This window comes from Ursus arctos, unplaced genomic scaffold, assembly GCF_023065955.2.
Source record: "Ursus arctos isolate Adak ecotype North America unplaced genomic scaffold, UrsArc2.0 scaffold_34, whole genome shotgun sequence".
NCBI classification, from domain to species: Eukaryota; Metazoa; Chordata; class Mammalia; order Carnivora; family Ursidae; genus Ursus; species Ursus arctos.
Genome location: NW_026623030.1, coordinates 4,326,111 through 4,351,519, shown reverse-complemented (window position 1 = coordinate 4,351,519; position 25,409 = coordinate 4,326,111). Strand labels below are relative to the sequence as shown.

The 25,409-nt window shown below is 48.9% G+C and overlaps 1 protein-coding gene across 1 annotated transcript; it reads left to right on the top strand.

Annotated features, from left to right (window-relative positions):
• The first annotated feature begins 4 nt into the window (after window positions 1-4).
• Window positions 5-24,999, top strand: UFD1 (ubiquitin recognition factor in ER associated degradation 1). Its single transcript, XM_026486328.4, has 12 exons — window positions 5-97; window positions 3,175-3,307; window positions 3,686-3,718; window positions 6,609-6,730; window positions 9,978-10,108; window positions 12,467-12,539; window positions 16,979-17,047; window positions 17,893-17,958; window positions 18,234-18,281; window positions 19,008-19,096; window positions 20,275-20,356; window positions 24,009-24,999. Exons 1-12 carry the CDS (start codon window positions 95-97, stop codon window positions 24,081-24,083), a joined length of 924 nt encoding a protein of 307 aa, XP_026342113.1. The 5' UTR covers window positions 5-94; the 3' UTR covers window positions 24,084-24,999.
• Window positions 25,000-25,409: the final 410 nt, after the last annotated feature.

Here is a 25,409-nt window from a genome sequence, read left to right as displayed (position 1 = left end):
CGCGGCGGCGGCTGCTGTGAGCAGAGAGGGTCGGCGGGCTCCCATCCTAACGTTCTCTGGGCGAAGCGGCATCTGCGAGGCAGGGGTGTCCACCATGGTGAGCGCGGCCTGGCAGGGGCTGGGAGCTGGGGCTGGAGGCTGGGGCCAGGGGCCGGGGCCGGGGCCGGTGGGGCTGACGGGACGGCCGCGGAGATGCCGAGTCACCCCGGCCGGGCAAGAGCCGGACCTTTGACCACGAACGGCCTTGGCTTGTGTTCGCTGGTCCCGGGCATAGTTCGGATTGCCTCTCAGTTGGACTTAAAACTCCTTCAGGGTGAAAAGGAATCTTCTACGTTTGGGTCCACCCACGGGTCTCACAAGTGCTAGGCACGTAACAGGTTTCCTAACACCAAAATAATTGAGAAGTTGCTGGGGGTGAGGAGCCGAGTCAGGGGTCCCCCAGGGAGAATGCTTGGGGGCCATTCCCATGGGCGGGAACACTCAGCCCTTGCCCCAATTCCCTCCAGCGCGGTACGTTTGGGTCGTGCCTCCGCTGTAATGATGCCTTTAGCTATTTAAGCGATTCGGTAAAGATAAAAGTACTAGATAGTTTTTGCTGGCGCTTTTTCTGTCACACAGTTTTTAACACGCACAGTCCCTTATTACACCATATCCCATTTAATCCCTACAATGCCCTTGGATGCAAGGATGATTATTATCATTTTAACCACGAAAAAAACAAGGTTTAAAGAAGTAAGTCGTTTACTCGAGGTCAGAGAAGTGGGGAGTGGAAATTTGAAGCCAAGTCTGGCCGCAAAGCTTAGTCTCATTACCATTGTGCGGCATTGCCTCAATGTCACTTATTTTAGCAAAAAGAAGCAATGGTTATTAGGTTTTATCTGAAGTTTGTCATTGTTGAATCGTGTTTCCATTCTCAAGTTCATCACAGACTTTGAATACCTGAGAGGTCTAGGCAAAATGCTAAGTATTGGGATTATAAAGGAAAGTACGACTTAGGGTTGGAAGCAGCAGGGGGGGACAGAAGATAAGGTTCATGGATGGATTGAAGGCAAATTGTTAAGGCTGTTGAATACTTTGTGGGGATTTTCTGATTTAAAGAGGAATGAAAGCAAAGAGAAAAAATGACTTAGATGGGGTGATGTAGTGAAAGGCTCCAGGAAGCCCCCATTACTCTACCTTCACATTTGTTACACTTCTGGCCAAGACTGTGGAACAGAGTTCTGCTTAAAAGAAGGAGAAACAAAGGCTTGAAAACTACTATGCTAAAGCTCCCAGGGATCGAAGAGCCATTTAAGATTTTAAGCAGGAACATGCTGTGTTTGTATTTTAGGAAGACCGCAGATTCATCTTGCTAATTTTGAAATTGCTAGTAAAGGGAGATGGCTTTCCCTCTACTTAATGTATATTTGGAATCAAGTCAAGAAATATCTGTCCATTGTGAGATTATTTTTTTAAAACTTGTAAAAACCACGTAAATTTTTTCATCCTGTAAAACTGAAACTCTGTACCCATTAAACAACAATTCCCCCGTTTCCCCTCACCTGTCCCCTGGTAGCCAACATTTTACTTTTTGTCCCTATGAATTTGACAAGTCTAGGGACCTCACATAAGTGAAATCATATAGTATTTGTCTTTTTGTGATGGGCTTATTTCACTGAGTATAATGTCCTCAAGTTTCATCCACATTGTAGCATGTGATAAGATTTTCCTCCCTTTTAAAGGCTGAATAATATTCCATTGCGTGGATAGACCACATTTTTTTAACCTTTCATCTGTTGATGGACACTTGGATTGTTTCCACCTCTTAGCTATTATGAATAGTGCTGCTATGAACATTCGAACATCAGACAAATATCTTTTCAAGGGCCTGCTTTTAGTTCTTTTTGATATGTACCCTATTGTGCGATTTTATATTGTGGTGGCGGGGGAAGGAGGGACGTCATGGTAATTGCAGTACTTTGAGAAGGCTCCAGATTGCTGTGTAACATATTTTCTAAGCCTCACCATAATCCACATGTTAAGAGCTGGGATATTACCTTTTTGGCGGCACCATGTTTTGACTTTACTTATTAACATGAGGGAGTACCACAGTGTAACAACATGAGACCACCTTGGAGGGGCACCAGTCCAAACCCTGGGCAAAGCAGGGAAGGTTCCTGAAACAAAGAAAGGATGGTCATGGAAGCCAGGGGAAGGAGGGCAAATACCTCGTGCCTGCTCTTCCTGCTGCTTGGAATGCCATTCCCTGGTTTTTGCCTGGCTCCCTCCTGGCATTCAAGTCTCTGCAGAGGCCCTTCCTGACCACCCATTTAAAATAGCATTCCCAGGCGCCTGGGTGGTTCAGTCGGTTAAGCATCTGCCTTCAATTCAGGGCTGAGTCCCACGTTGGGCTCCCTGCTCAGCAGGGAGTCTGCTCCTCCCTCTCCCTCTGTCCCTTCCCCAGCTTGTGCTCTGCTATCTCTTGCTCACTCTCTCTCTCAAATAAATACATAAAATCTTAAAAGAAAAATAAGGTAGCATTCCCAGGAGCTCTCTGTCCCTTACCGTGTCTTGTCCTCAGAGCCTTTATCAGCACCAGGCATTTTCTCTTACTTGTTTCCCTTGTCTTGAATGTCAGCTCCTCCAGGGCAAGTGTTGTACCTGTTTTGTTAGTGAGCAGACATCCTAGAGTGATATTTTGGTTGTGCTTAGATCAGAACCTAGCAGATAGTGGGCACTCAATAAATAGATTTTTTTTTTTAATTAATGAAAAGAGGGAAAGTGTTCCAGTTGGAGGAATCAGGTGTGGCAGGTGTAGGAGACTGCAGGGCCGTCGGGACCCAGTCCCTGAGGTATGTGTGAGGTCTGGTCTGGATCCTTGGGTGAGGGACGAGAGACCGAAAGAGGTTAATGACAGGCTTGACATGGCCAGTTGTATATTTTAGTGAGATTGCACCTTCTAAAAGCAGTGGAATCTAGATGGGAGGGAATGAGACGGAGCAGGACCGAATGTGTAGAAGCAGATCTGAGATTCCCCGTGCTTCCGGCTGACTGCTCTGTTCCATCGGGATTTCCGTGCATCTTGTTCTTCCAGGACATTCAGCAGCATTAACTTCCCTGACTTGTTTGGGCTTTCGACGTGAAGAAATGTACCTTTGTTCTGTTCTAACTTCAGCACTCTTTCCTTCCTTGTAGTTCTCCTTCAACATGTTCGACCACCCGATTCCCCGGGTCTTCCAGAACCGCTTCTCCACGCAGTACCGCTGCTTCTCCGTGTCCATGCTCGCAGGGCCTAATGACAGGTCAGATGTGGAGAAAGGAGGGAAGAGTATGTGCTCGTTTTTATTTTGAATAGTAACCTTTCCTGCCCTCAGCCTACAGCGCTTATAGTCTTCAGTAGCCCTTGTTTTGCTTGTGTAACCAGAAGCTAGTTACAGTGAAAATCTTACTTGCCCTAGACTTGCTACGGGGGACTGGGGGTGGGAGGGAGAGTCCTAATTATGATTAGATTTATGGCTAATAGCCATTGGTTCTCCACAATGAATTACAGCAAGTAAAATTCCTTATGAAAGATCATTGTGAAATTCTGGTTACCTCACAAGTATCATTTAGTATGTTTTAAAGATATGACAGAAACTAAGTTTTGGCTTTTGTTCTGCCTTTTTAATTTTATTTTCTTAATGTTTTTTAAATAATCTTTCCACAGTAATTATGCCGCCCTCAGCCCTCGATCAACTCAGTAAGTATTTTCTCCATGACTAGGGAACTGAGGTCATATAATTATAGACAAAAGAAACTTGGCACATGCTCCCCAGTATGTCCAGATTTAGGCAATCTTTGCCATTTCTGGTTGGGAATTGTCTGTGGAGGGTGCGTGCTGGACTGGAGAGCTGGGCCTGCAGATGCCCCGGTGAGATGGTGGCCGGTGGTGGCCAGCTGTCCAGGCTGGGGCCAGTGAGTACTCAGCTCTAGGTCCCTCCCCTATGAAGGGAGTTCTACTCTTCTGAATCTCCCCCTCCCAACACACATATACACCTTATCTAGATCCCATCAGGACTAAAGGAAAATTCGAGCACCAGTGCTTTTCACCCTGCTGAGGCATCACCCTGATGCTACTGGCTGGGTTCACTAGGTTTTCTCCTAAAGGACGCGGTGCAGCAGGCTTCTCATCTCCTCCCCAAATATGTTTCCTCAGCTCCAGGCCCGAATTTCTAGCCCAGTCTGCCCCATTGCATTGAAAATCACATCAAAAACTGAGCTGTTATCCTCTGCCCCAGAAGCTGCCTTTCTCATCAGGTCCTTTCTCTTATAGCAGGAGCCAGAAAGTCCCATGGGTTGTGAGAGGGGCCATACTTCCTTTTTCCTCAACCCTTCATCCCATGAGAACAACCCATGGAGACTTCATGCCCCCAGCCACAGGCACAATTAGTTCCTTTTGAGATTCAGTGGTGTGTTTAGTGTGAATTCCCCCTATTAGAGGGAGGAGACGGTGGAGGCCACCAGAGGACAGGTCCACACTCCGTGTCTGATACGTGTGGGGTCACACTGTAGAGAACTAGGCGTGGGTCTGGTATCATTCCAGCTTGGGATTTGCGCCTGGCCTGGCTCTAGACTAGTGATTTGGCCTCTGAACTTCAGTGTACTCATCTTTAAACAGGGACACACAGCACCCGTCCATCAAAGCTGCTTTGTGGCAGGACCTCCTGCTGGATGGTGTCCTGTGGTATGTGTGTGAATAGCCCAAGCCCATGTGACACCAGTCAAGGCAGGAGGTGGCCTTTAGCCAGCAGGGCTAAACCAGTGCCAGCAGCAGCAGTGGCCGCACCCAGTGGAGGCCCCGTAATTCCTGCCTCTGTACAGCCAGCTGGTTAACAGACCCATGGGATTCATAGCCCCATCATAGAAGAGGAAACAAGGCCCCCCAGGGAGCCTGCCTTTCCGTTTGAACTGACCCAGGCGCTGAGTGCCAGGTGTGACCCTTGGTACAGGTGTGAGAAGAGACTGGAATTGGGACAAGGGCCTTAGGTCAGTGTTCAGATCTTTTAAGTCATGGAAGAAACTTTGTCCAAATGAAATCTTACAAAGAGTCTTAATTTATAAAAGGGTCACTGCTCAGTTTGGAGGAGGTGAGGTGGTGCAGAGGGCCCAGGAGCCCCAAGGCACTTCTCTAAATCAGAAAATGCAGCGTGAAAACACCAGACTGAGGAGCGCAGGGGTTTCTTCCAACCACAAGAGTCTTGGCTCCCTGGCTGGAGCCTGATCTGCATCACCCCGACCAACCACCGTTCTGCTTCACGACTCCACAGCTGAGAGGTGCGCTGGGGACAGAGGGCCTGGCCTCTGGGCCCTTGGCCACTGGACCAGCATCCAAGTCCAAGTCCTTGGTGATGGGGCGAGAACACCCACTGCTGCCACTTCTGGAGGCTCTTCTCCCCCGTCTGTGGCTTTCTGCCCAAGCTTCTTACTTGATCTGCATCACCATAATTTTCAGGAAGATCCCAGGCGGACTCTGCCATACCTCCTGCCACTGAACAGAATTTTTGTGGCCATGTCTGCTTAAGCCGACAGGCTAAAGTGAGCTTCGGTGGTTAAGCCTCAGACCTGAGCCGGCAGCCTAGGTTGAATCCCAGCATCGTCACTCCCGGGCTGTGTGAGCCTGGGCTTTTCCCTGACTGGGCATGTTAGTTCCCCATAGATTAAAGGAATAGTGATAGTCCTTACCTCACTGGTCTGGAAAGAGTAAGCGGGAGCCTGGAACGTGGCAAACACTGTTACTTGTCACTGCATCCGTCTGTCCCAGACCTGTCCCCCAGGTCCCTGACTCTCTTGGGTCTCCTGCTTCACACTGCCTGCACCTCCTGCCCCCTGGGTCAGCCTACCAGTATTCTTGTTTGCCTGCCTCTGGCTGTCCATGCAGCCTGGTCTTGGGACCGTACTATGTCATGACCTTGCTGAGAGCCCACATTGCTGAATGCTCCCAGCCAGCATAATGTCTGGCCCAGCTTCCCTCTCTTCCTGACCACAGTCACACCCTGTGCCTGTGCCCCAGTCTCACCTGATGGCCAGCCATTCCCAAATTGGCTGGGCTCCCCTTCCATGCCTTTGTTCGGGCTATTTTCTCTCTGGCCTTCCCTCCCAGGCTGGCCTACCCAGGACTCACATGAAGGACTAACTGCGGGAATGCTGCTTACTCCACGCCTCCCCCCCACCCCCCCCAACACTGTGGCATCTCGGAGCATGTGTTTCTTTCTTCCCTACCTTTCTAACTAGAAGCCTTTGCAGGCAGGGATTTTGTCCAGCATGTCATTGGCAAATGAATTATTTCTGAGTAAATGAGTTAACATACTACCTTTTAAAATTGGGATTTCAGAAAACCTCAAGGGTAAGCCAGTACTGTATCCCTGGGTCACCAAACATTCCTGAGCTCTGGGCCAAGTGATGTGCATGGGGGGAGTGTGGGCAGGCACCCAGGGGCCTAAACACCTCATGGGTCTGAGGGCCTGCTCTGGGGAGCAAGGCTTTGTGGTGCCATGGTGGGCACCCAGGGAGGCTGATATTCAGAGGAGCACATCTGGGGAATAGAACTTCTCCCTCACAGAAGTTGAGCCTCAGCCTCTCTCCTTTTTTAGGCCGACTCAACATTACCTACCCCATGCTGTTCAAACTGACCAACAAGAACTCGGACCGCATGACACACTGCGGTGTGCTGGAGTTTGTGGCCGATGAGGGCATCTGCTACCTCCCACACTGGGTGAGTGGGGCTGTGCCGTCTCTGAGAGTCCGTGGGCTTGTCTCAGGGCTGGGGCCCCATAGGAGGGCAACCCTCAGCGTGTGTCATGGCTACAAGGACGGAATTCAGAACAAAGCTCTGCGTGCTGGTGGGGGGGCGGGTAGGGGGCCTTTTCTTTGACAGTCGATCAGTCGGTAGCCCAGAAACCACAGCCATGCTCTTTACCTGCCATCTCCTGGGTAAGGCTTTTGTAAAAATAATAAAGCAGGAGTATTTTTGAAGTGGTCTGAGTACAGAATTTTAGGTTTTAATACATCTGCTCCCCACTTCTACTAATTTCTCCCCATTCTGTCACGTGTGTGTGTATGTGAGCGTGCTTAGATGATTGTCTATAACTGAGTCTTTCCAAAGCACATCACTTCCTTGCCATGGAAACAAAGCTCTTTTTGCCTTCAGACTTTCTCTTGAGCCTGGGTCCTTCTTGAGTGCTAGGCCCTTTCTCTGGGCCAGCTTCGTCCCCCACCAGGAACCCTATGCTCCCATCGCACCTGCTGCCTGGCCTCTCCTATGTTGTTGCCCTCCCCAGCACTCGCCACTCAGCACCTTATTGTCCTGTGGGTTTACAGGTGCCCCTCATGGGCGCGAGGCCTTGTCCCACTCATCAGATAGAGTGCTGTGGGTGGCTGAAGTGTTGGGCACTGACAGCTTCCCAGGGCCATTCTGGATCCTCACAGCCCCTCTGTGACTCTTACGAAGAGGTAAAAGAGGAGATAGTAACCCTGGGGAAAATCATACCTCAAAGGTTCTCTCTCCAACCCAAAGACGTAGAGTTTGGGTGGCCCCTTGTCCAGGCTCTCAGACCATTTTGGATCAGAAAACTAGTTGGATCCCTTTTGCTGAGAAATAGCATATCCCTTGGGAAGCTGCTTTAGATAACGTGGACCTGCCTCTTTCTGATCTTCCAGCTCTTGGCCAGAGTGGGTGGTTGTCTGGGGTGTCCCGTGGCTGCTGCTGCAGAGTCAGCCTGAGGATCTTTCCACCCCCAGCGGGTATGTGAGCAGGTGCCTTCTGTTAGCTGTTTGGTGGGCTCCATCCCACCTGGAGCTCCCAGGCTTCTTCAGGGCCACTCAGCCTGGAACAAATGCTGGCCTTTTCTGAACAGATGCTATACCTCTTCTGGTACCTGAGGCCTCGTCTCCTGGCTTAGATCGAGATCCCTGCCCAGGACCACTGGGAGTGTGTGGATGCCTGCCACAGGGTGCCTGTCGTACTACCCAATACCCCATGGTGACCAGTGCCCTCAAGGGGCTTGTGCACACAAGGAGCGGGCCAGACCTGGAACAAACCTCCTCCCTGCCCTCGGGCTCTTCCACCAGCCACTTCCCTCACCAAGTCCTGTCTGAGCCTGCTGATTCAACCACAAGCTGGGGGGGGGGGGGGCGGGCTCCTGCCTTTCTTCCTGGAGCTGCCAGTGGCTGTGTCCTTCCTGCAGTCATCCGTTATCCTCTGTCTTCACTGGCAGATTTCCCAGGGAAATCCCTAAGAGACTGTGAGCTTGGGCTGCAACAGACTGACTGCCAATCCTTAGAGCACTTCCCACGGAAGCATCCCTCTCCAGGGTCACCGAACGTCCCAGTTATCAAGTCTGTTGCTCTCCGTCCTACTCAGCCTGCTTGTAGCATTTGTCAGAGCAACGACCCCAGCCTGGCGAGCACTCTTCAACAAGAGTGTGTGGGGACTTCAACAGGCCTATGGCGGGGGGGGGGGGGGGGGAGGCCCTGCTCACTCTCCAGCTTTGCTCATGACCTCTGCCCACCTTGGCCCTGGCCTGCCCTCCTCTTAAATGCATCTTGTCCTTGGGCTTTTAGAGTCACCTCCTAACTACCTCTGTGAAGCCTCTGTGGTCAACAGCACTGTTCGACAGTGCCACCTGGGTGAAGTGTTCTTGAAGGGATGTGGTGCCTGGGACCAGTTCCAGGGCAGCCCAGTGTGAGATAGGGCCCGGGAGTGGGGCGGTGACTGAGGAGCCGAAGCCAGCTGTGACCTGATCACTGTTGAAGCCAAGGGTGGGTGTATAGAGGCTCGCTCATGCAGCTCTCTCTTTTTTTTTTTAAGTTTTGTTTGTTTTTAGTAATCTACACCCAATATGGGGCTCAAACTCACAACCCCTAGATTAAGAGTCGCATGTTCTACCAACTGAGCAAGCTAGATACCCTCCCTGTTCCCTCTGCTTTTATATGTTTGAAGTTCTCTTCAAGAAACTGAGGGGTGCCTGGGTGGCTCATTCGATTCGGTGGCCGACTCTTGGTTTCAACACAGTTCATGATCTTAGGGTTGTAGGATCGAGCCCCACATTGGGCTCCACGCTCAGCATGCAGTCTGCTTGAGATTGTCTCGCCCTCTCCCTTTGCCCTTCCCCCTGCTCACACTCACATGTGTGTATGCTCTTTCTCTCTCTCAAATAAATCTAAAAAAAAAAACCCAACACACTCTAAAATAAGAAAAGCAAAAAACCATTCCAAGACATGCAGGGTTTCTCATTTCTGGCCCACCTTCTTTGTCTCAGACCCCCGAGTGTCAGCCTTGTTGTGGTGTCTTGACTTCCTGCACACCAGATACTCACAGGCCTATGTTCTTCTCTCTGTACCTTGTTCCTCAGCCAGTGTCGATCACACAGGGTGATTTCATAGAGGTGTAGGGGTGTCTTGTTTTATATGACCCCCTGTAGCAGACACCTCTGGGGACTTGTCACTACCCTGCACCTTAGCTATAGGGCCATTCCATGTGAAGTGAGCCCACCAGGTTTCATCAGTGTCCTGCCTCCATTGCAGCCCTGTTTGCCCCAAGGCCTTGTAAGTTGGGTGTGGGACAGCTCAGAGGTATGGGGCGGGGGGGCGGTGAGCTTCCCTGGGGAAACACTTTGCCCCTAGCAGACCTGGCACTGGTGGCTGTCCCTTCCAGGTGACCCTTCCAATGGACCATCTTTTCTCAGAGACTGGCAGAGACACGTTGCGAGCTGCAGCCACCGGGTAGCACCCCAAGGCCTTCCTTTTGTGTCTTTGACTTGTTTGCTGGCTTGCTTTTTCCTCCTTCCTGACATCAAATCACAATTAAATTACCTATCCCAAGTCCTCGTCTCAGGTTGCTCTTCCAGAGACCTAAGGAAGAGGCCATCTGAATGTCGAACTGGGGCCTACCCAGCCTGTGGTTAGATGGCACTTACGCTCGCCATTTCCAGGAGCCTCATGTAGCCTTCTTCTTCCTTTAGATGATGCAGAATTTGCTGTTGGAAGAAGGGGGCTTGGTTCAGGTGGAGAGTGTCAACCTTCAAGTGGCCACGTACTCCAAATTCCAGCCTCAGAGCCCTGACTTCCTGGACATCACCAACCCCAAAGCAGTGTATCCTTTTGAGATAAGAAGGGTTCTTCTAGACAAAGGAGAGGTGTGCTGGCAGTCTGTAAACAGTGAGCTCTTTGTCAAGCATGTGCCTACTTTGAGGACCACACATTGGTTCGCGATTGAAGTTGTGATTTGAGAAGAATGGCGTTTGGCCAGCACGTCCACTCCAGCCTGGCCTTGAACAAGCATGCCAGGCGCTCTATGGGCCTCTTCTGGACACTCTCTAGACACTTCCTCGAGGGCAAAATGGAACCCTTCCGCCAGGTGGACTGGGGCACCTGGCACAAAGCTCAGTGTGCTCTGGTGGAAGGAGGCTGGCTGGTCTCCCTGTAGGCCCTACCCCAGTGGGCCCCTGGTGCCCCAGCTCAGCTATGAGTGCTATCGGCCTCACCTTTTACCCAGGGTTAGCACTTTGCACTCCAAACCAGTGGGGAACACTGACAGAGTAAATTTTCTGTCAGCAAGAGGAAAGAAAAGATTTTAGGTTTTAGTGGTTTTTGATATGTTCTCTGAATATAAGCCAGACGTGTGTGTTGATAATTTAAGGAGTAACCGGTAGGGGCAAGGAGCATGCTGTGTGTGGTCTGTGGTCTAGACCTCTGGCTTGGAGGCCCCAGCATGGCTTGGTCAGATCGTGTTACAGAGTGGTCACTCCACTGCCTGTTTTAAAAGGCTTGAAAAAACACAACGATACAGATAGGTAGACAGTTTAAAAAACAACAACAATAACAAAAACCCCTCCTTTGACCCCCCCCCCCCACCGGTTGCACACCCCTGTCCCCACCCCAGACCTGGGAGCAAGCTTGCTGCCGGCCATGTCCTGGATGTGGGTGGGCTATGTTGAGTCTTTTGCAGACTGTGTCTGTGGACAAGCCTGTTGAGTCCCCCATGACTGGGCCCTGGACCTGGTGGGGTTTGGGGAGCTGTGCTCACGACACTCATTGTTGGATGCTTCCCATCTTACAGGCAGGATGATATCCTCTGGCAAGATCTGCTTGCCCGGTGCCTCAGAGCTCTGCCTTGGAGGTCGTTGTCTGGCTGGCAGTGCCCAGGAGTGTGTCTGCCTCTGTGACTGCAGCCCCTGCTGGTTTTTCTCTGCATTTTCATGTGTGTTGTGGTACAGACTTACTAGATTGTTTTCAGAGGCTGTTTCTATAGGCATGGTTAACTTTTTAGCCCATGGAGAAAGAGTGTCCCTTTTGTCAGCTGAGAGGCAGTCTGCTGCTCCCTGGTCTGCCTGGCAGGATAAAGGCGCTTTGAGTAAAGCCAGACTCAGCACAGAGGCGAGAAGGCAGGGCACCCAGAGCTGTGATACAGAAGCAGGCTGCACCCCCAGAGGCCGCGTTGGCTGACTCTGACAGCTCTGCGCCCCTCACCTCACGGGGCCCGCGGAGGAGGTCACCCCAACAGCGTGGCATTTTACGCAAGGGGACAAAGACAGTACGCACAGATTACCCTTTTCACAAAGCTGTTCCCGTCTTGGATGGCTGTCTGAGTAAGAGACAGGGTAGGAGTAAGAGAAGGGATCCTGGACAGGCCGAGCCCCACCTGCTGTGCCACGTCCCAGGCTGGGTTCCGGAGCTGTGCCGTGTGCTTGACCATTCTAGTTAAAGTAATCCTCTGAATTGATGAGGATGATGTGGTCAAAATATTCCATGTGATGAGTCATGACTCCCTCGCCTGGGCATTTGGGTTATCAGTTTTTAAGCAATCCTTATTATTTACTGTTAGAAAAAAAGTTTACAGGTTACTTTTTCCTTTTTAATTTTAATTTTTTTAGTTTTTCTTTTGAAACCTACCCCTTAAGTTGGGTTACCACCCAAAAGATAGAAACAACAAAAGTGTCAAAGAGAACCTCTTTGATTTTTGAGGGGGCCTATTTATCATTCATTCAGTCTTTTTTTCTTCTGTGTTCCCATGCGGTTTTTAAGATTAACTTGTTCAGATGTAGTTTACATACAATAAAATGCCCAGTTTGATGAGTTGACAAATGTGAACATCCGTGTAAACCAGAACATTTCGAAAAGGTCCTCTGTGCCCTTGCCTGCCCATCTGACCTCCAGCCCTAACCTCCCACTGCCTCCCACCCCTCAGAGAGCTACCTTTCTTGAGGGAACACTTTGTGGCAGGTTCTTTCCCTCAGCGGTGTTGGCGAGGTTCATCCATGCTGTGAGTTCACCCTTCCATAGTTATTGCTGAGTAGTAGCCCACTGTATCACGGCCGTGTGTTTTAGCACCACCCTGGTACATGTCTGTCTCATACACGTTATGATGGTGGTTATCTAAACCCCTCATGGAACTTGTTTCAGATTTAAGGTACTCCTGTTGCCATGTTGCCTTGACATTGTGTGTCTGCAGATTAGAAAACGCCTTGAGAAATTTTGCCTGTCTGACCACGGGGGATGTGATTGCCATCAACTACAATGAGAAGGTGAGTGTCTCTACCGTGGGACCAGCAGGGCCTGGAGCCCAGGTCAGCAGAGGTGACACCTAATGAGGACCTACAGTGTCCATTCTGGGGTTTGAATGGGGGTTCTTTTTAGGCGGGGTATGCCTGGCCTTTATCATGATGGCTGCCTACTGTTTGCTTTTTTAAGTGTCCATGGGTTCATGCTTAGAGTCCTGCAGTAATTCATTCAGCAACTGTTTCGAGAATTGATTGATTGCGTTTACAGGTGCATGAGCTTAATGTTATTAATCATACGTCTGCATCCCATGATGCCAAGGGTGCCGTTTGTACACTGCACCTGTAATCTGAGCTAATGCCTTTGCTGGTCTGTGGGGATACAGAAACAAAGCAGCGGGGTCCTCGTCCTTGTGATTCCCTCGGACGGGCCCTCAAGGAGCTGGCCCTACAACGTGCTCCAAGTGCTGTGGGGCACAGGGAAAGCAGAGCCTGGTCCTGCCTAGGGACGGGGTCGCCTGAGGTCACCTCTCCTTCTCTTGGGAGCATATGTCCTCTTCCTGCTGTTTTCTTCAGCTCTGGTTTTCCCTCAGTAGCTCCTCTGGGACATGAGTCTTTCGGGTCTGAACACCATATATGTTCATCTGTGATTCAGTGCTTTCCAGCTGTCTGGATCTAGACAATTTAGCCATAAAGTAAAGTGCTGTCTCTCATCCTCCCATTTCTCGTTCATGTCCTGTATAAGCGACACAAAATTGAAGACGTTATCCACGTCCCCATTATCCGTGGCAACAAGCTGAGGAAAGACGTAATAGTTGGCAAGCCTGCTGATAACCCATCCTGCCACAGGCGTGGAGCACAGCAGTGTGGATACCCTCACCCGCTGTGACAGGGGATGGTGACCCTCATGGAGCTGCTGCTGGAGCAGACCTCCTGCTGCTCAGGAGTGACCACAGCCCCTGCCCGGCTTTCCCTGAGGCCGGCTCTCTTCTCCTTCCCCCACTCTCCCGTCCCGTCGGGGACTTGGGCTCTCACAACTGAGAGCAGGTGCCAGTTGCTCCTTCCATGTCAGTGTAGGAATCCAATGTGTTCACTGAGTTTCCTTCTCTTTGAGGCATCTGTTGCTGAGTATCCTTATCTTTCAGTCTTGTGGATTTTGAATCACACTTTTATATTTCCTCGTAAACTAAGAAGTAATCTTGTTCCCTTTAGCTTTGTGGGGAACATTTTAGGTACTCTCTACCTTAACTGAATACTTGAAGCTTTCATAATTAATTATGGGCTGCCTTAATGTTAGTGTTCTTAACATTAAGGTAGTAATGCTAAATACAATCCAAATTGATGATAAAAGGTAAGATTGAAATTTTTGCACTGAAAGGGAAGGTGAGTTACATAGGATTGAAATGCATGTTTGAACTTCTACTTTTGGAACTATGGAAGGCTAGATACTCTCAAGGGCCTTTCTGATAAAACCCGATTAATTTTAGAATAAAGTCTAGATTATGAATGCATTGCTGGTCTTGCTAAAAACATAGGAGGTTTTCAAGAATCTCTCACAGTGTTGTCTCTCGTGCAAATGACCGTATCAGTGCTTTAGTGGGAGATCTGAACTGGAGGCTTCTGCATTAAAGTAAAACCCTTAAAGCGGCTTAAATAGACCCAGAGGTGGATGTTTTCCTCATCCCAGAAGGGCCCAAGTACTCTCTGGGAGAAGCAGCCCCAGGTTAGTTAAGCCCTCAGGATTGCTGTAGATGGAATAAGCAAACAAGTATTCATAATAAAACCACCAGACACCCAAGCAGAGACAAGAAAAGCAGACTTAGACCCTTAAGGAATTCCGTATTGGCATTTTCATTTTTGGTGTGTTTTTTTTAAGATTTTATTTATTTGAGAGAGCATGAGCGAGTGGGGGCGGGGGGTGGGGCGGAAGGGCAGGCGGAAGGGCAGATGGAGAGGGAGAAGCACACTCTCCCACCGAGCAGGGAGCCCGACACAGGGCTCGATCCCAGGACCGTGAGATCATGACCTGAGCCGAAGGCAGATGCTTAACCAACTGAGCCACCCAGGCGCCCCAGTATTGGCATTTTCAGATGCAAACATTAAGTAATTATGTATAAAATGTTCAAAGAAATTTTTAAAAACAGAATCATAAAATTCAATCAGCAAAATAACTGGGGGGGCACCTGGGTGGCGCAGTCGTTAAGCGCCTGCCTTCGGCTCAGGGCGTGATCCCGGCGTTCTGGGATCGAGCCCCACATCAGGCTCCTCCACTGGGAGCCTGCTTCTTCCTCTTGCACTCCCCCTGCTTGTGTTCCCTCTCTCGCTGGCTGTCTCTGTCAAATAAATAAAATCTTTAAAAAAAAAATAACTAGGAAGATTTGAAAAACAGTCAAAGAGTTAAATAACAGCTGACAGAGAAATTCATGAAATGAAAGCTAAATCTGGAGAAGTGCCTTAGAATTCTACACAGAGAATCAAGGCCATGAGCACAGGGGAGACTAGGGTATTGGGGATCCTGAGAAAGTCACACACGCTCATTGAAAATGCCAGCAGGAGACAACAGAGGAGTGGTGATGTTGTGAAGAGACAGTAAACGAAATTGTTTTAGAGCTGGCCTTCAGCCCACAGTTACAGGGAGTATAGGGTATATCACACAGGGTGAGTTGCAGACACCCAGTACCAGATACAGAGATGTAAGTGGAGAAAAGATACTTAAAAAAGAATGGCGGCTGTTACAGCCCAAAATAGCAGAAACAGCTGATGAACACACGTAGTGTATGTTACGTGTGTCATAAATTGGCTGTTGCGGTAGAGTAAGCTGGAGAAAAGAAGATGTTACTAAGAGTCACAAGTGAGAGAAAACACATTTAAGGTACTGGACTGTGAAAACTCCCCGTGTAAGTGGACCAGTGTAGTTCAAACCTGTGTTGTTGAAGGATCAACTGTATCTTCAAAGGATGACAGAAGGGAACTGTCACCAAAGTCATCTTCATCTCTAAAGAATGAAAGCAAAAGCAAAATACTTTCAGATTAACAAAATCCGAGAGAGTTTATTTACCACTGGAACTTCAAAAGCACGTGCTTCAGGAGTAAGCAGTATCCTAGAAGGAAAGCAGCATGCCAAAAGGAACGGTGAACAAATAAACTAGAAAATACGAGGTAAACCTTCGTAAACATCGCTACCTAAAGCAGTAATAATATTTAACATGTGAGCCTGAAATAAGGACGTCTTAAATATTGGAAAAGAAGAAGTTTAAAGAGTTGTTCAGAATGAAAGTGTTCTCTATTTGCAATCCAAGAAAATGTTCAATCAATAAAATAACTGGAAACTGGATGTACATGTTGAATTAAACGTTTAAAGAGAGTTTAAAACTACTGTTTTAAATGCAGCATGACAATACAAAAAACTTGAAAAAGTCACAGAAGTATTTCTCTTTACCACATGCAACATAGTCTACTATTTCTGTTGTGCTCCTTCTAAGATTTTTCTTTCCCAGCTGTGGTTATGACACAGTTGGTTTTATGGCCCACTAATCAGTTGTGACCTGCAGTTTGAAAGCAGGGCTGTAACAAAATGAGAACTTGTGGCTGCAGCATTGACAGATGTCATGGCAGTGTTGGTGGTGGTGTAGATGGCAAAACCAGTGGAGCCAGCCCGGATGTTGAGTGGAGAAACTGGGTTACGCCCACACAGCATGCCTTCCTGCTTATCTCCTATAAATAAGGAGGAAACTTGAGAAAACAGCCTGGGCACACGAAGCCCTCTCACTTTACTAATGATTAGGCTTTTCTTAATGGTGGGACTGTCTGGACTGTTCTTTACAAAAGCGAGACATACTCAGGGTAAAAAGAAAACCAAAAGCAATGCAGGAAAAAGCAGATCCCGCCACTTTTAGCTCTTACCCTTCTAGACTTTTTTAATGTTTGTTACATACTTGAGATCATCTTAGACACACAGCAGTATAACTGGTTTTTTGACTTATTTTCCTATTGGCTGCATAGTATTCCACTGGTGACTGTAATTTCTTTATATATGAACAAATATCAGTTGTTCAACCAATCTATCGGTACGTATTTTGAGCACACACTATTATTAGCAGTGTTGGAGAGAGCCTTCTCAGAATTTTCTCTTTGGGGGTTTAGCTAATTATTTACTTAGAATAAATTCCTAGAAGTGAACTTCCTGGGATAAAGGTTGTGATTTTTGCAATTTGATGCATAACTACCCTGTCTGATTCAAACCACTTATAGGGAACAGCCTCTGTTGAGTGATGGGCAGGCATCAAAGCAGCCAGCCCCCGCAAAAGGCAGCCCCCTTGTGACAGCAAGAGGTCCGGCTGGGAGAGGGTGTCATGGAGGTGAACAGTATGTCTGCAGGAGCTAGGTAGGGAGCCATAGTAACATGAATGGGGACAGACCCCGATCTTGCCACGAAACTGTGACTGATTTTTGTGTTTTTCCCATAGATCTATGAACTACGGGTGATGGAGACGAAGCCTGACAAGGCCGTGTCCATCATTGAGTGTGACATGAACGTGAGTACCTCTGCTGCCTACAGTGTACTTGGGCCTGGGGAAGATGGGCAGTTGATGACCCCTGCAGGCCAGTGCCCCACGAGGGTGTCATGCAGCCCCTGGGACTGTGTGGGTGAGAGAGGAGGAAGGTGATGCCAGAACACCATGAGGGGGCTGCTGACCTGGTGACTCATCTCTGACCAAGAGAGGTGGCAGAAGTTGTAGCCAGTTCTGAGGGGTCTGCACTCACCAGCATTGCAGATGTGCCATGGCGTGGATATTCTGGAAAGCTAAGGAAGCTTATTCAGCTTCTGCGTAGGAAGCAACTACGGGTACAGCAGCCTGATGGGTCTCCAGGGAATACCGCTGACCAAGAGGGACCTATCCCAAAAGGTTATATTCTGTCTGGTTCCATTTGTTATTACGGTCTTGAAATCAGCAAGACTTTAGAAATGGAACACAGAGTAGTGGTTGCCAGGAGTTAGGAGAAGTCTAGGAGAGAGGCAGGTGTGGTTCTAACAGGACAACTCAAGGGGTCCCTCTAAGGTTGGAACAATCCAGTATCTCGACTGTGGGGGTGGAGACATTGACCTATACTCTTGATAAAATTGTGAGAAGTTAACTGGGAAATATGAATAGGAGGGCGGGATGGTGCCACTGTCGCTCGCTATCCTGGTGGTGATACTCTGTAATCTTATAAAATGTTACTGTTGGGAAAACTGGGCAAAGTATACAGGGGCAGCTTTCTGTTGCATTTTTTATAACCACATGTGAATCTACAGTGGTCTCAGTTAAAAAACAGAAAAGCTAAGGAAGCCTAAGTGCCCCCATACCTCAAAATAGTACTTTTCCTCTTGGGACCACAGGTGGACTTTGATGCCCCACTGGGCTATAAGGAGCCTGAACGACAAGTCCAGCATGAGGAGTCCGCCGTAAGTTCTTTGTCCAGCATCCCTCCCCAGCCCCAGCACTGTTTGCCCTCTTCAGTAACAGGGCTTCTGTGGGAGGGTGTCCTGCATGTGTCATGGCAGTGGATATGTCGCGATTGGCCTCTGCTGATGCTGACATGGCCACGTGCCCTGCTCCCAGGGGACAGTGTATCCCAGCTGTTGGGGGTGCAGGGATAGCAGTAGCAATGAGAGGCGCAAGAGAAAAGCTGGGGTGTCCCTGCTGCGAGGCTCATCACCTGTTTTTCTGTCCCCATCAGGAGGGTGAAGCTGACCACAGCGGCTATGCTGGAGAGCTGGGCTTCCGTGTGAGTATCAAGCCACAATTTTACTTTCTCTGCTTCCGCCGTGCCATCTGGGGGCCTCCGCAGGGATTGGGCCTCTGGTTTCTGTGCACGCACATATCTGGCACTTTCTCAGTTACATGGTCCTTCACATCCACTTTCTCCTGGAATCCTCCGAACAGTTCTAGAAGGCAGGCCCCAATTTTTCTTCTTTGGAAAATTTCTAACCTACCAAAAAGTTAAGATAGGACATGCATATACCCTTCTCTTGGATTCACCAGATGTGACCACATTTGCTTTACCTCTGAGAACGTGATTCTTTGAAAGGAAGTTGCAGCGTGACCTCCCAGCACTGCGGCCACCCAGGCTCCCTGGGAAGCAGGTGGAGATGGCCAGTGTGCTGGCACCAGGGTGCTGGGAGGCGGCAGAGGAAGCAGGAGTGGAGCTGAGCCATGGGGTAGCTGCAACAGAGGTCTTAGCCCACCCCTGGGGGCCCGAGCTGGGTGGCCCTGTAGAGGCTGGGGCCAGAACTTTCAACCTGTCCTTAGCTACTGGCTGCCCTTGTAAGGTGGCTGTGTTTGGGCCAGGAGGTTCCTTTCATCTCACGGCACTTCCCAGGGGCCTGGCAGAAAGTTCTTGGCTGTCCGTACTCCAGCAGCTGGGGAATGAAGGCTTCAGTCCTTAAGGGTCTGGGTACAGGGCACGTGTGTGCTCACCAGCTCTTGCGCACTTTCCTGCTCCCTCATCTAGGCCTTCTCTGGCTCCGGGAATAGACTGGATGGGAAGAAGAAAGGTGTAGAACCCAGCCCCTCCCCAATCAAGCCTGGAGACATTAAAAGGTGGGTGTGCTCTGGCTCTGCTCCCACCCTGATGCTTTGTCATCCTCCAGGGAGGCTCTGTGCCAGATTCCTGGGGCGGGGCTGCCTCACTTGAACTCCGAGCTCCGGAGACAAAGCCTGGACCAAGGAGGCTGGAAGTGTGGATGGATGGCCCCTGTCTGCTCTGCTCAGGTGGCTGGAGCACCACCAGAGCCTGTGTTTCCCGGCGGGGGTTGAGCAGGGAGGATATTGGTGCCCTGCCTCATCCATCAAGCCTCTCCCACTTCAGTCCAGCTTCCCTCAGTGCCTGCAGTTCAGCCTCTGCCTGCCTCCAAGTGGCACCTGACCAGCTTGCTCTCCTATTTCAGATCTTTCTGGTTCCTGTTTAGTAATCTCTCCATTTTCCTGTTTTGTGACTTCCAGTAATTGATCAGGTCCCATTATGTCAACTTCCCTCAAACAGGAGGCCGGAGTTGCCTTACTTAATTAAGTGTTTTTGTTGTTTGGCTCAGGGACTCTCAGAGCAGGTTTCCTGCTCTGGTGGCCGTCATGGAGGTGGCGGGGATGAGATATGTCACCTGTCTACTGTGTGTGTGAGAGCAGAAGGAGAATGCTGGAAGTGTGGGGTTTTTTGGGGTTTTGGTTTTTTTTTTTTTTTTTTTTTTTTTTTAAGATTTTATTTATTTGAGAGAAAACACAAGCACGGGGGAGAGGGAGAAGCAGGCTCCCTGCTAAACAGGGAGCCCAGGGTGGGGCTCGATCCCAGGACCCTGGGATCTTGACTCTAGCTGAAGGCAGACGCCCAACTGACTGAGCCACCAGGTGCCCCTGGAAGTGTGGTTTTTACCCAGTCTCTTAAGAGAGTGTAAAGAGTTTCGTGAGAATATAGTCCTTACATGGTCTGTGAGGCTAGAGGAGAGAGATGGTGAGGCCTCCCAAGCCTCCAGGTGGCCCCTCACTGCAGGCCAGACACCAGGTCTACAGGCCTCTGTCCCAGTTGCCTTCTGGTTACTTTGGGAAGGATGCTGGGGAGCACCAGAGGGCTGGCCTGAGACCAGAACAGGTACAGTGGTATACCCCAGAGTGAGTCGCCAGGACAACGCTCGTCTTTTCTGCTTGCTTTTCTCTTGATTGTCAGGAAGGAACTTTAATGCTTTTCTCCTGTAACTAACATTTTTCTTCCTTTCTTTCCTTCACAGAGGAATTCCCAATTATGAATTTAAACTTGGTAAGATCACTTTCATCAGAAATTCACGTCCACTGGTCAAAAAGGTTGAAGAGGTGAGTTTATTTCACTGCTAATGAGAAGTTTTGTTTGTTAGTGATGACTGGAGAGTTCTTTCCATTCTGAATGAGGCCGTTTCTGTCCTAGTTCCCCCATGCCTGGGGCCTTCCTCTCCCTGGTACCCTGACTGTCCTGTTGAGGCTGTGTGGGGGGTGTGCAGGCCATAGCTCTGGTGTCACCTGGAGGTGGTGATCAGCGCCATACCAACTCACGGAGCCCTGACCCAAGTGCCAGGCCCCATGTTGGTGCTTTACACCTAACTATTTAATGTCCAGCACAGTCCCTTGAGGTGGCTGCTATGATTGCCTGAATTTTTACAGATTTGAACATGAAGATGTGTGGAGGTGAGGGCACCCAGGGCGCAGGGGCAAGCTCCTGACCACTACGTGGTCACCTCTGTGCCAGCACCCTCTAGAAATGGCCTCCACTGAGACCTGAGGGGAATGGCCTCCCCTGGCCCAGGAGTTACCCTGTGCCAGGAAGGGAAGGCTGCAGGTGGGGGCAGGTGTTGGCAAGGGGTAGGTTCCCACCTTGTGGGCACTTCTTCCAAGTGATAGAAATCAGCTCAGAAAACCCTGCACACCCTACTGCAGATTGCCCATCCCACCTAGCAGCCATGGCCATTGTGCTGGGTATTTCTAGAACACCAACACTTAAGACCCACCCCTTTCCTGGTTCCTTTTCTGAAAGGCTCAGTCTCTTGGGGATTTAGAGTAGGCTAGAGGGCAGATGTTCTGTGAGTCCATTCAGAATGGGCTGCTAGATAGGACCAGTCACTGGCTAGCTCCTGGCTGCAGGGCCATCACTAGCCTCTTGACCACTGAACTCTTCCCCTCTACCTGTGGGGTGGTTGGGGAACTTCCATGCTCAGGGGAACAAGTGTGGTCCCCAATGGACCCCAGCCTCTGATTCCTCCTTGAGTGCCTTTCCAGGCCTTTGCCAGCTACAGGCTGGGTCTTGCTGCCTCAGGCCTAGAGGCCTCAACAGGCGCTTCCTCCAGGCTGACTTGTGACCTGACTGGTGGAGATGCGGGAAGGGGAGGGCGAGGCTGGCAGGCATAGCTGGAGCTGTTTAATCCATAAGTACTCGAGAAGAAATGCATGGCTAACGATGGGATTGAAGGCACATGCTTAGCTCTACCCCATCCTGAACCCCCACTAAAGCTGTGGCACAAGGTAATAAGGTAATAAAAACACTGATGAGAAAAGGAGGCAACTGCTACAAAATTTTGAAAGCCCCAGAACAGAAGGACAAGTGGTGACAGACCTCACAGGCCATGGGAAGCTGCATCCTGAGCTGCGTGTGGGGAAAGCCAAGAGGCAGATTGATTTAGATATTAGAGCTCTGAAAGGCACCTCTGGAAATGGGGGGCTAAAGATGGAATGTGTGTCACAAAGAACTTAGAAACAGCACTACCTCCCCTCTCTCTGTGGGAGCTGTGCCTGCCTGAACCCACAAGAAGGCTGGAGGCTCGTCTTCTGGAAGAGGCATCATGGCAGGTGCCTAGACTAGGGCCATCAGCACAGAGGATAGCAGGACTGAACTACAAGAGAGAATGAGTGACAGTTTGCATCCTGAATGTTGTCGCCCTTGGTGTCCTTCCCTTGCTTGGCTCCTACACTGGCTGCCCAGGGTTGCTCATTGCAGTTAGAGCTTTCTCTGGATAGTCTGACGAGCCCTGAGGAGTGTCCCAGCCAGTTCACCCCACTGTGGAGACTGTAGTCAGAAAGTTTCTACTTTCTGAAGAGTTCTGAAGAGAGATTAGAGAAACCAAAGGGTCAGGAACCATCAGGGAAATAATTTCCCCAAATGGAAGGGCATGAGTTTGCAGCCAAGAGGACCCCCTGAGCGTCCAGCAGCATGAGTGAAAATAGCCCCCTATCAAGGCAAAGATCCTAAAGCTTCCAAAAGGAGGAAAGAGGTTACACCACAGATTAAGAAGGGCATCATCTTAACGCAGGACACAGGAAGCTAGGAGATAATGGAGCAGTGTCTCCAAAATTCTGAGAGGAAACTTTTCCAAGAAATTCTGTACCCAGCTCTTATGGGCTGAATTGTGTTCCCCCAAATCCTTTGTTGAAGCCCCCAGCACCTCAGGATGTGGCTGTATTTGGAGATAGAGCCTTTACAGAGGTGATTAAGTTAAAATAAGGTCAGTAAGGTGGCCCCTAATCCAGTCTGACTCTTAAAAGAAGAGGAAAGTTGGATGTACAGAGGAAAGACCATGCGAGAACATCACAAGAAGGCAGCCATCTGCAAGCCAAGAAGCAAGGCCTCAGAAGAAACCAGCCCCGTCAGCACCCTGATCTTGGGCTTCCATTCTCCAGAACTCTGAGAAACTAAATGTCTGTTGTTTCAGCCTCCCAGTCTGTGGTATTTTTGTTATGGCAGCCCTAGCGTGCTAACACCAGTCAACCTATCGGGGAGACGTGAGAGTAGAGAAAGCTATTTCCAGACATGTAGGATCTCACAAAAGGATATTCCTCAAGCACCCTTTCTCAGGAATGTTTGGAGGATGTGCCCGACTAAAATGAAGGCATAAAGTAGAAATAAGAAAGCCCTACATCCAGGAAACAGGGAGCCCTGAAGCCATTCGCAGCCCCAGGAGGATGGTCAGTCCAGGCAGGGCAGCCTGAAGGCCCCACGAGATACACCTTCAAGCAGACAAAACCAGCAGGATGCCTGCTGTGATTGAATGTATGCAGAAGAGAGAAGCCAGACACAGGGACGGCAAGACAAAGCTCTGCAGGAAAGGAAGACTGAATGGCTCAGCTTTGACTCAAATGTACATGGTCGCCACCACATAAACCCTGTACAGGCCCCGCCAGCTATACACTACTGCATGGGGGTGGAGGGGTATGTATCAGGGAGTGTGAAATCCTCTTCCATAGAGAATGCCTCCAACTGACTAGCAATACCAGCTCGTTAAAGATACCTGCTGTTTTCAGTTCAGGAAAAAACAGGCACTCTTTCTGTTGGTGGGGAAATAGTTTGATAGAATGTTTCTGAGGGCTGGTTGATTACCATAATATTAAAAGCCTTAAAAAATATGCAATCCTTAAGAAAAAAAGTTAATTGTGCAACCCTTTTATGGTAGAATAACACTTCTAAGAAAAAATCAGAGTTGAGTGCAAACACATTAAGGTGCTTACCACAGCAGTTTAAAATACCACAAACTTGGAAGTAACATCCATTGGTGGAAGGCTGCCTCTCCCAGATGATGGAATTCTCTGTAGTCTTTAGAGTGGACTAGAAAAGAAATCCATCAACTTGAGACTCAGGGAAGTATGAGAATAATTTACATAAGCATATATAGTAAAATGGCTGGAAATATTTTTGGGTGGTGGAGTTATAGATGATTTTTTGGGGGGGGTGTATTTTATATTTTTTACATTTTGAAAACGTGATGCTTCTGCGAAAAGATGTACATTCAACCTGAGAATAAAGGCTGTGGTAGAGGCATAGTTGTGATTCTCTGGTTTCGTTTCTCAATTCAATAGATTGTGACTTCTATTTCAAAGCCATTTCTTATTATGAATAATGTGTCAGTAAGGAAAATGGGTGGCTGGCACATGAGTCAACAGAATCAATCATTTATTCTAAGCCTCCAAGGAGTTTCTGAAAATAGTATTTTATCTTCACACTCAGGATGAAGCTGGAGGCAGATTCGTCGCTTTCTCTGGAGAAGGACAGTCGTTGCGTAAAAAGGGAAGAAAGCCATAAGTTGGGACTGTTGGCTGATTGGAAAATAAAATAATCAATTGCAACATGATGGCTTTTAGTTACTGGCTCTGATGGGGATGAGACTGTTGCAGAGGATGCTCTGTCACTTTAGGTTTTGTTTAGAGTTACCTAAGAATTACCGAGTGTGACGTGGAAGCGAAACAGTCAGACTTGGTGGATGATTTTGGGTAGGAGAAACCTCAGTCTGAGGTCCTGCAGGCAGCCTCCTCCTCGCCCCTTCTTGCTTTCAGCCCTTGAGGGGTGCTCCCACTGCCTTAGCCAAAGCAGAGTTACCTAAATCCTGATCCAAATCAATGGAGGGGATTGAATTGCTCTAACTTGAGGTGTTGTTTCTCTTTTTTTCGCTTATCCTGTTTTTCCAGGTCGATAGCTTGGAGTGTTGCCTTTGGCCTAGAAAAAGTGGCTTAAATAGATACGTGCTCTATAAATAGTGGTTATCCCATTACTCTGGCTGCAATTTAAGTGTATGAGGAAGGGTGTTTCTATTTTTATTTTACAGATTGATTTTTTTTCCCCTAAAGAACCATTCTTCAGAAGGTGGATTCCTGATCTGAATACATTTCTTCTTGTAATTTGAGTTCATATGGAAATAACTAGCTCCTTAATGAATCTGTTCTACAGTAAAACAACTTCATGATGAAGCACAAATAGGAATATTAGAGTAAATAAGTGTTAAAGATACATTCCTCTTTTTCCTTCCATACCCCCAGTTTTAATGTATTAAATTATCTAGGGTTCTGCTGGCCTACCTTTTTTATTAGCATTAATTTGGTCTTAGATCACGTTCTATAATGTGAGCTCTTTTGACATGTTAATCTAGTTTAATCTCTTTTGTTCCTTGAAAAGATTTTACTTCAAGAATTTCAAATAAAAACAGGCAATGATTAAACCTGGATTACCTCTAAATGTTTGATTAGGTATCAACATGGGTTGGTGGTTGGGCCACCCACCAGGAGTTATTGGAAGACTTGCTTGCAGGTGTCCCTTGTTCATCCTGCCATTAGAAAAGAGCTTCTCGGGGGGGCTTCTGGAGAGTGTATGGACAAATGAGGCTCTCTGACCCCTGCGTAATGAATTTTACAGTAAGACAGTGACTGTCCTTGGGTTTTTGTCTTCCCTAAGCAACACCTACTGTGTAAGCAGTGAAATCACTCCTGGTCCTTTGCTTGAGCCACACTTCCCTGTTGGTGAGCTTCTGGTAACACAGGGGAGGGGTCACCCAGAGCAAAAATCGTGGTCAGTACTGCTGCACCCTGGCCTGCAGCCTTCTCTGTCTTCAAGCTTGGTCTGTGAGCCGACTTAGCA

Coding starts and splice junctions, on each gene's coding strand:
- UFD1 (XM_026486328.4), top strand. Junction 10,109..12,466: donor ATCACCAACCCCAAAGCAGT/GTATCCTTTTGA, acceptor GTGTGTCTGCAG/ATTAGAAAACGCCTTGAGAA. Junction 20,357..24,008: donor TGGTCAAAAAGGTTGAAGAG/GTGAGTTTATTT, acceptor CTTCACACTCAG/GATGAAGCTGGAGGCAGATT.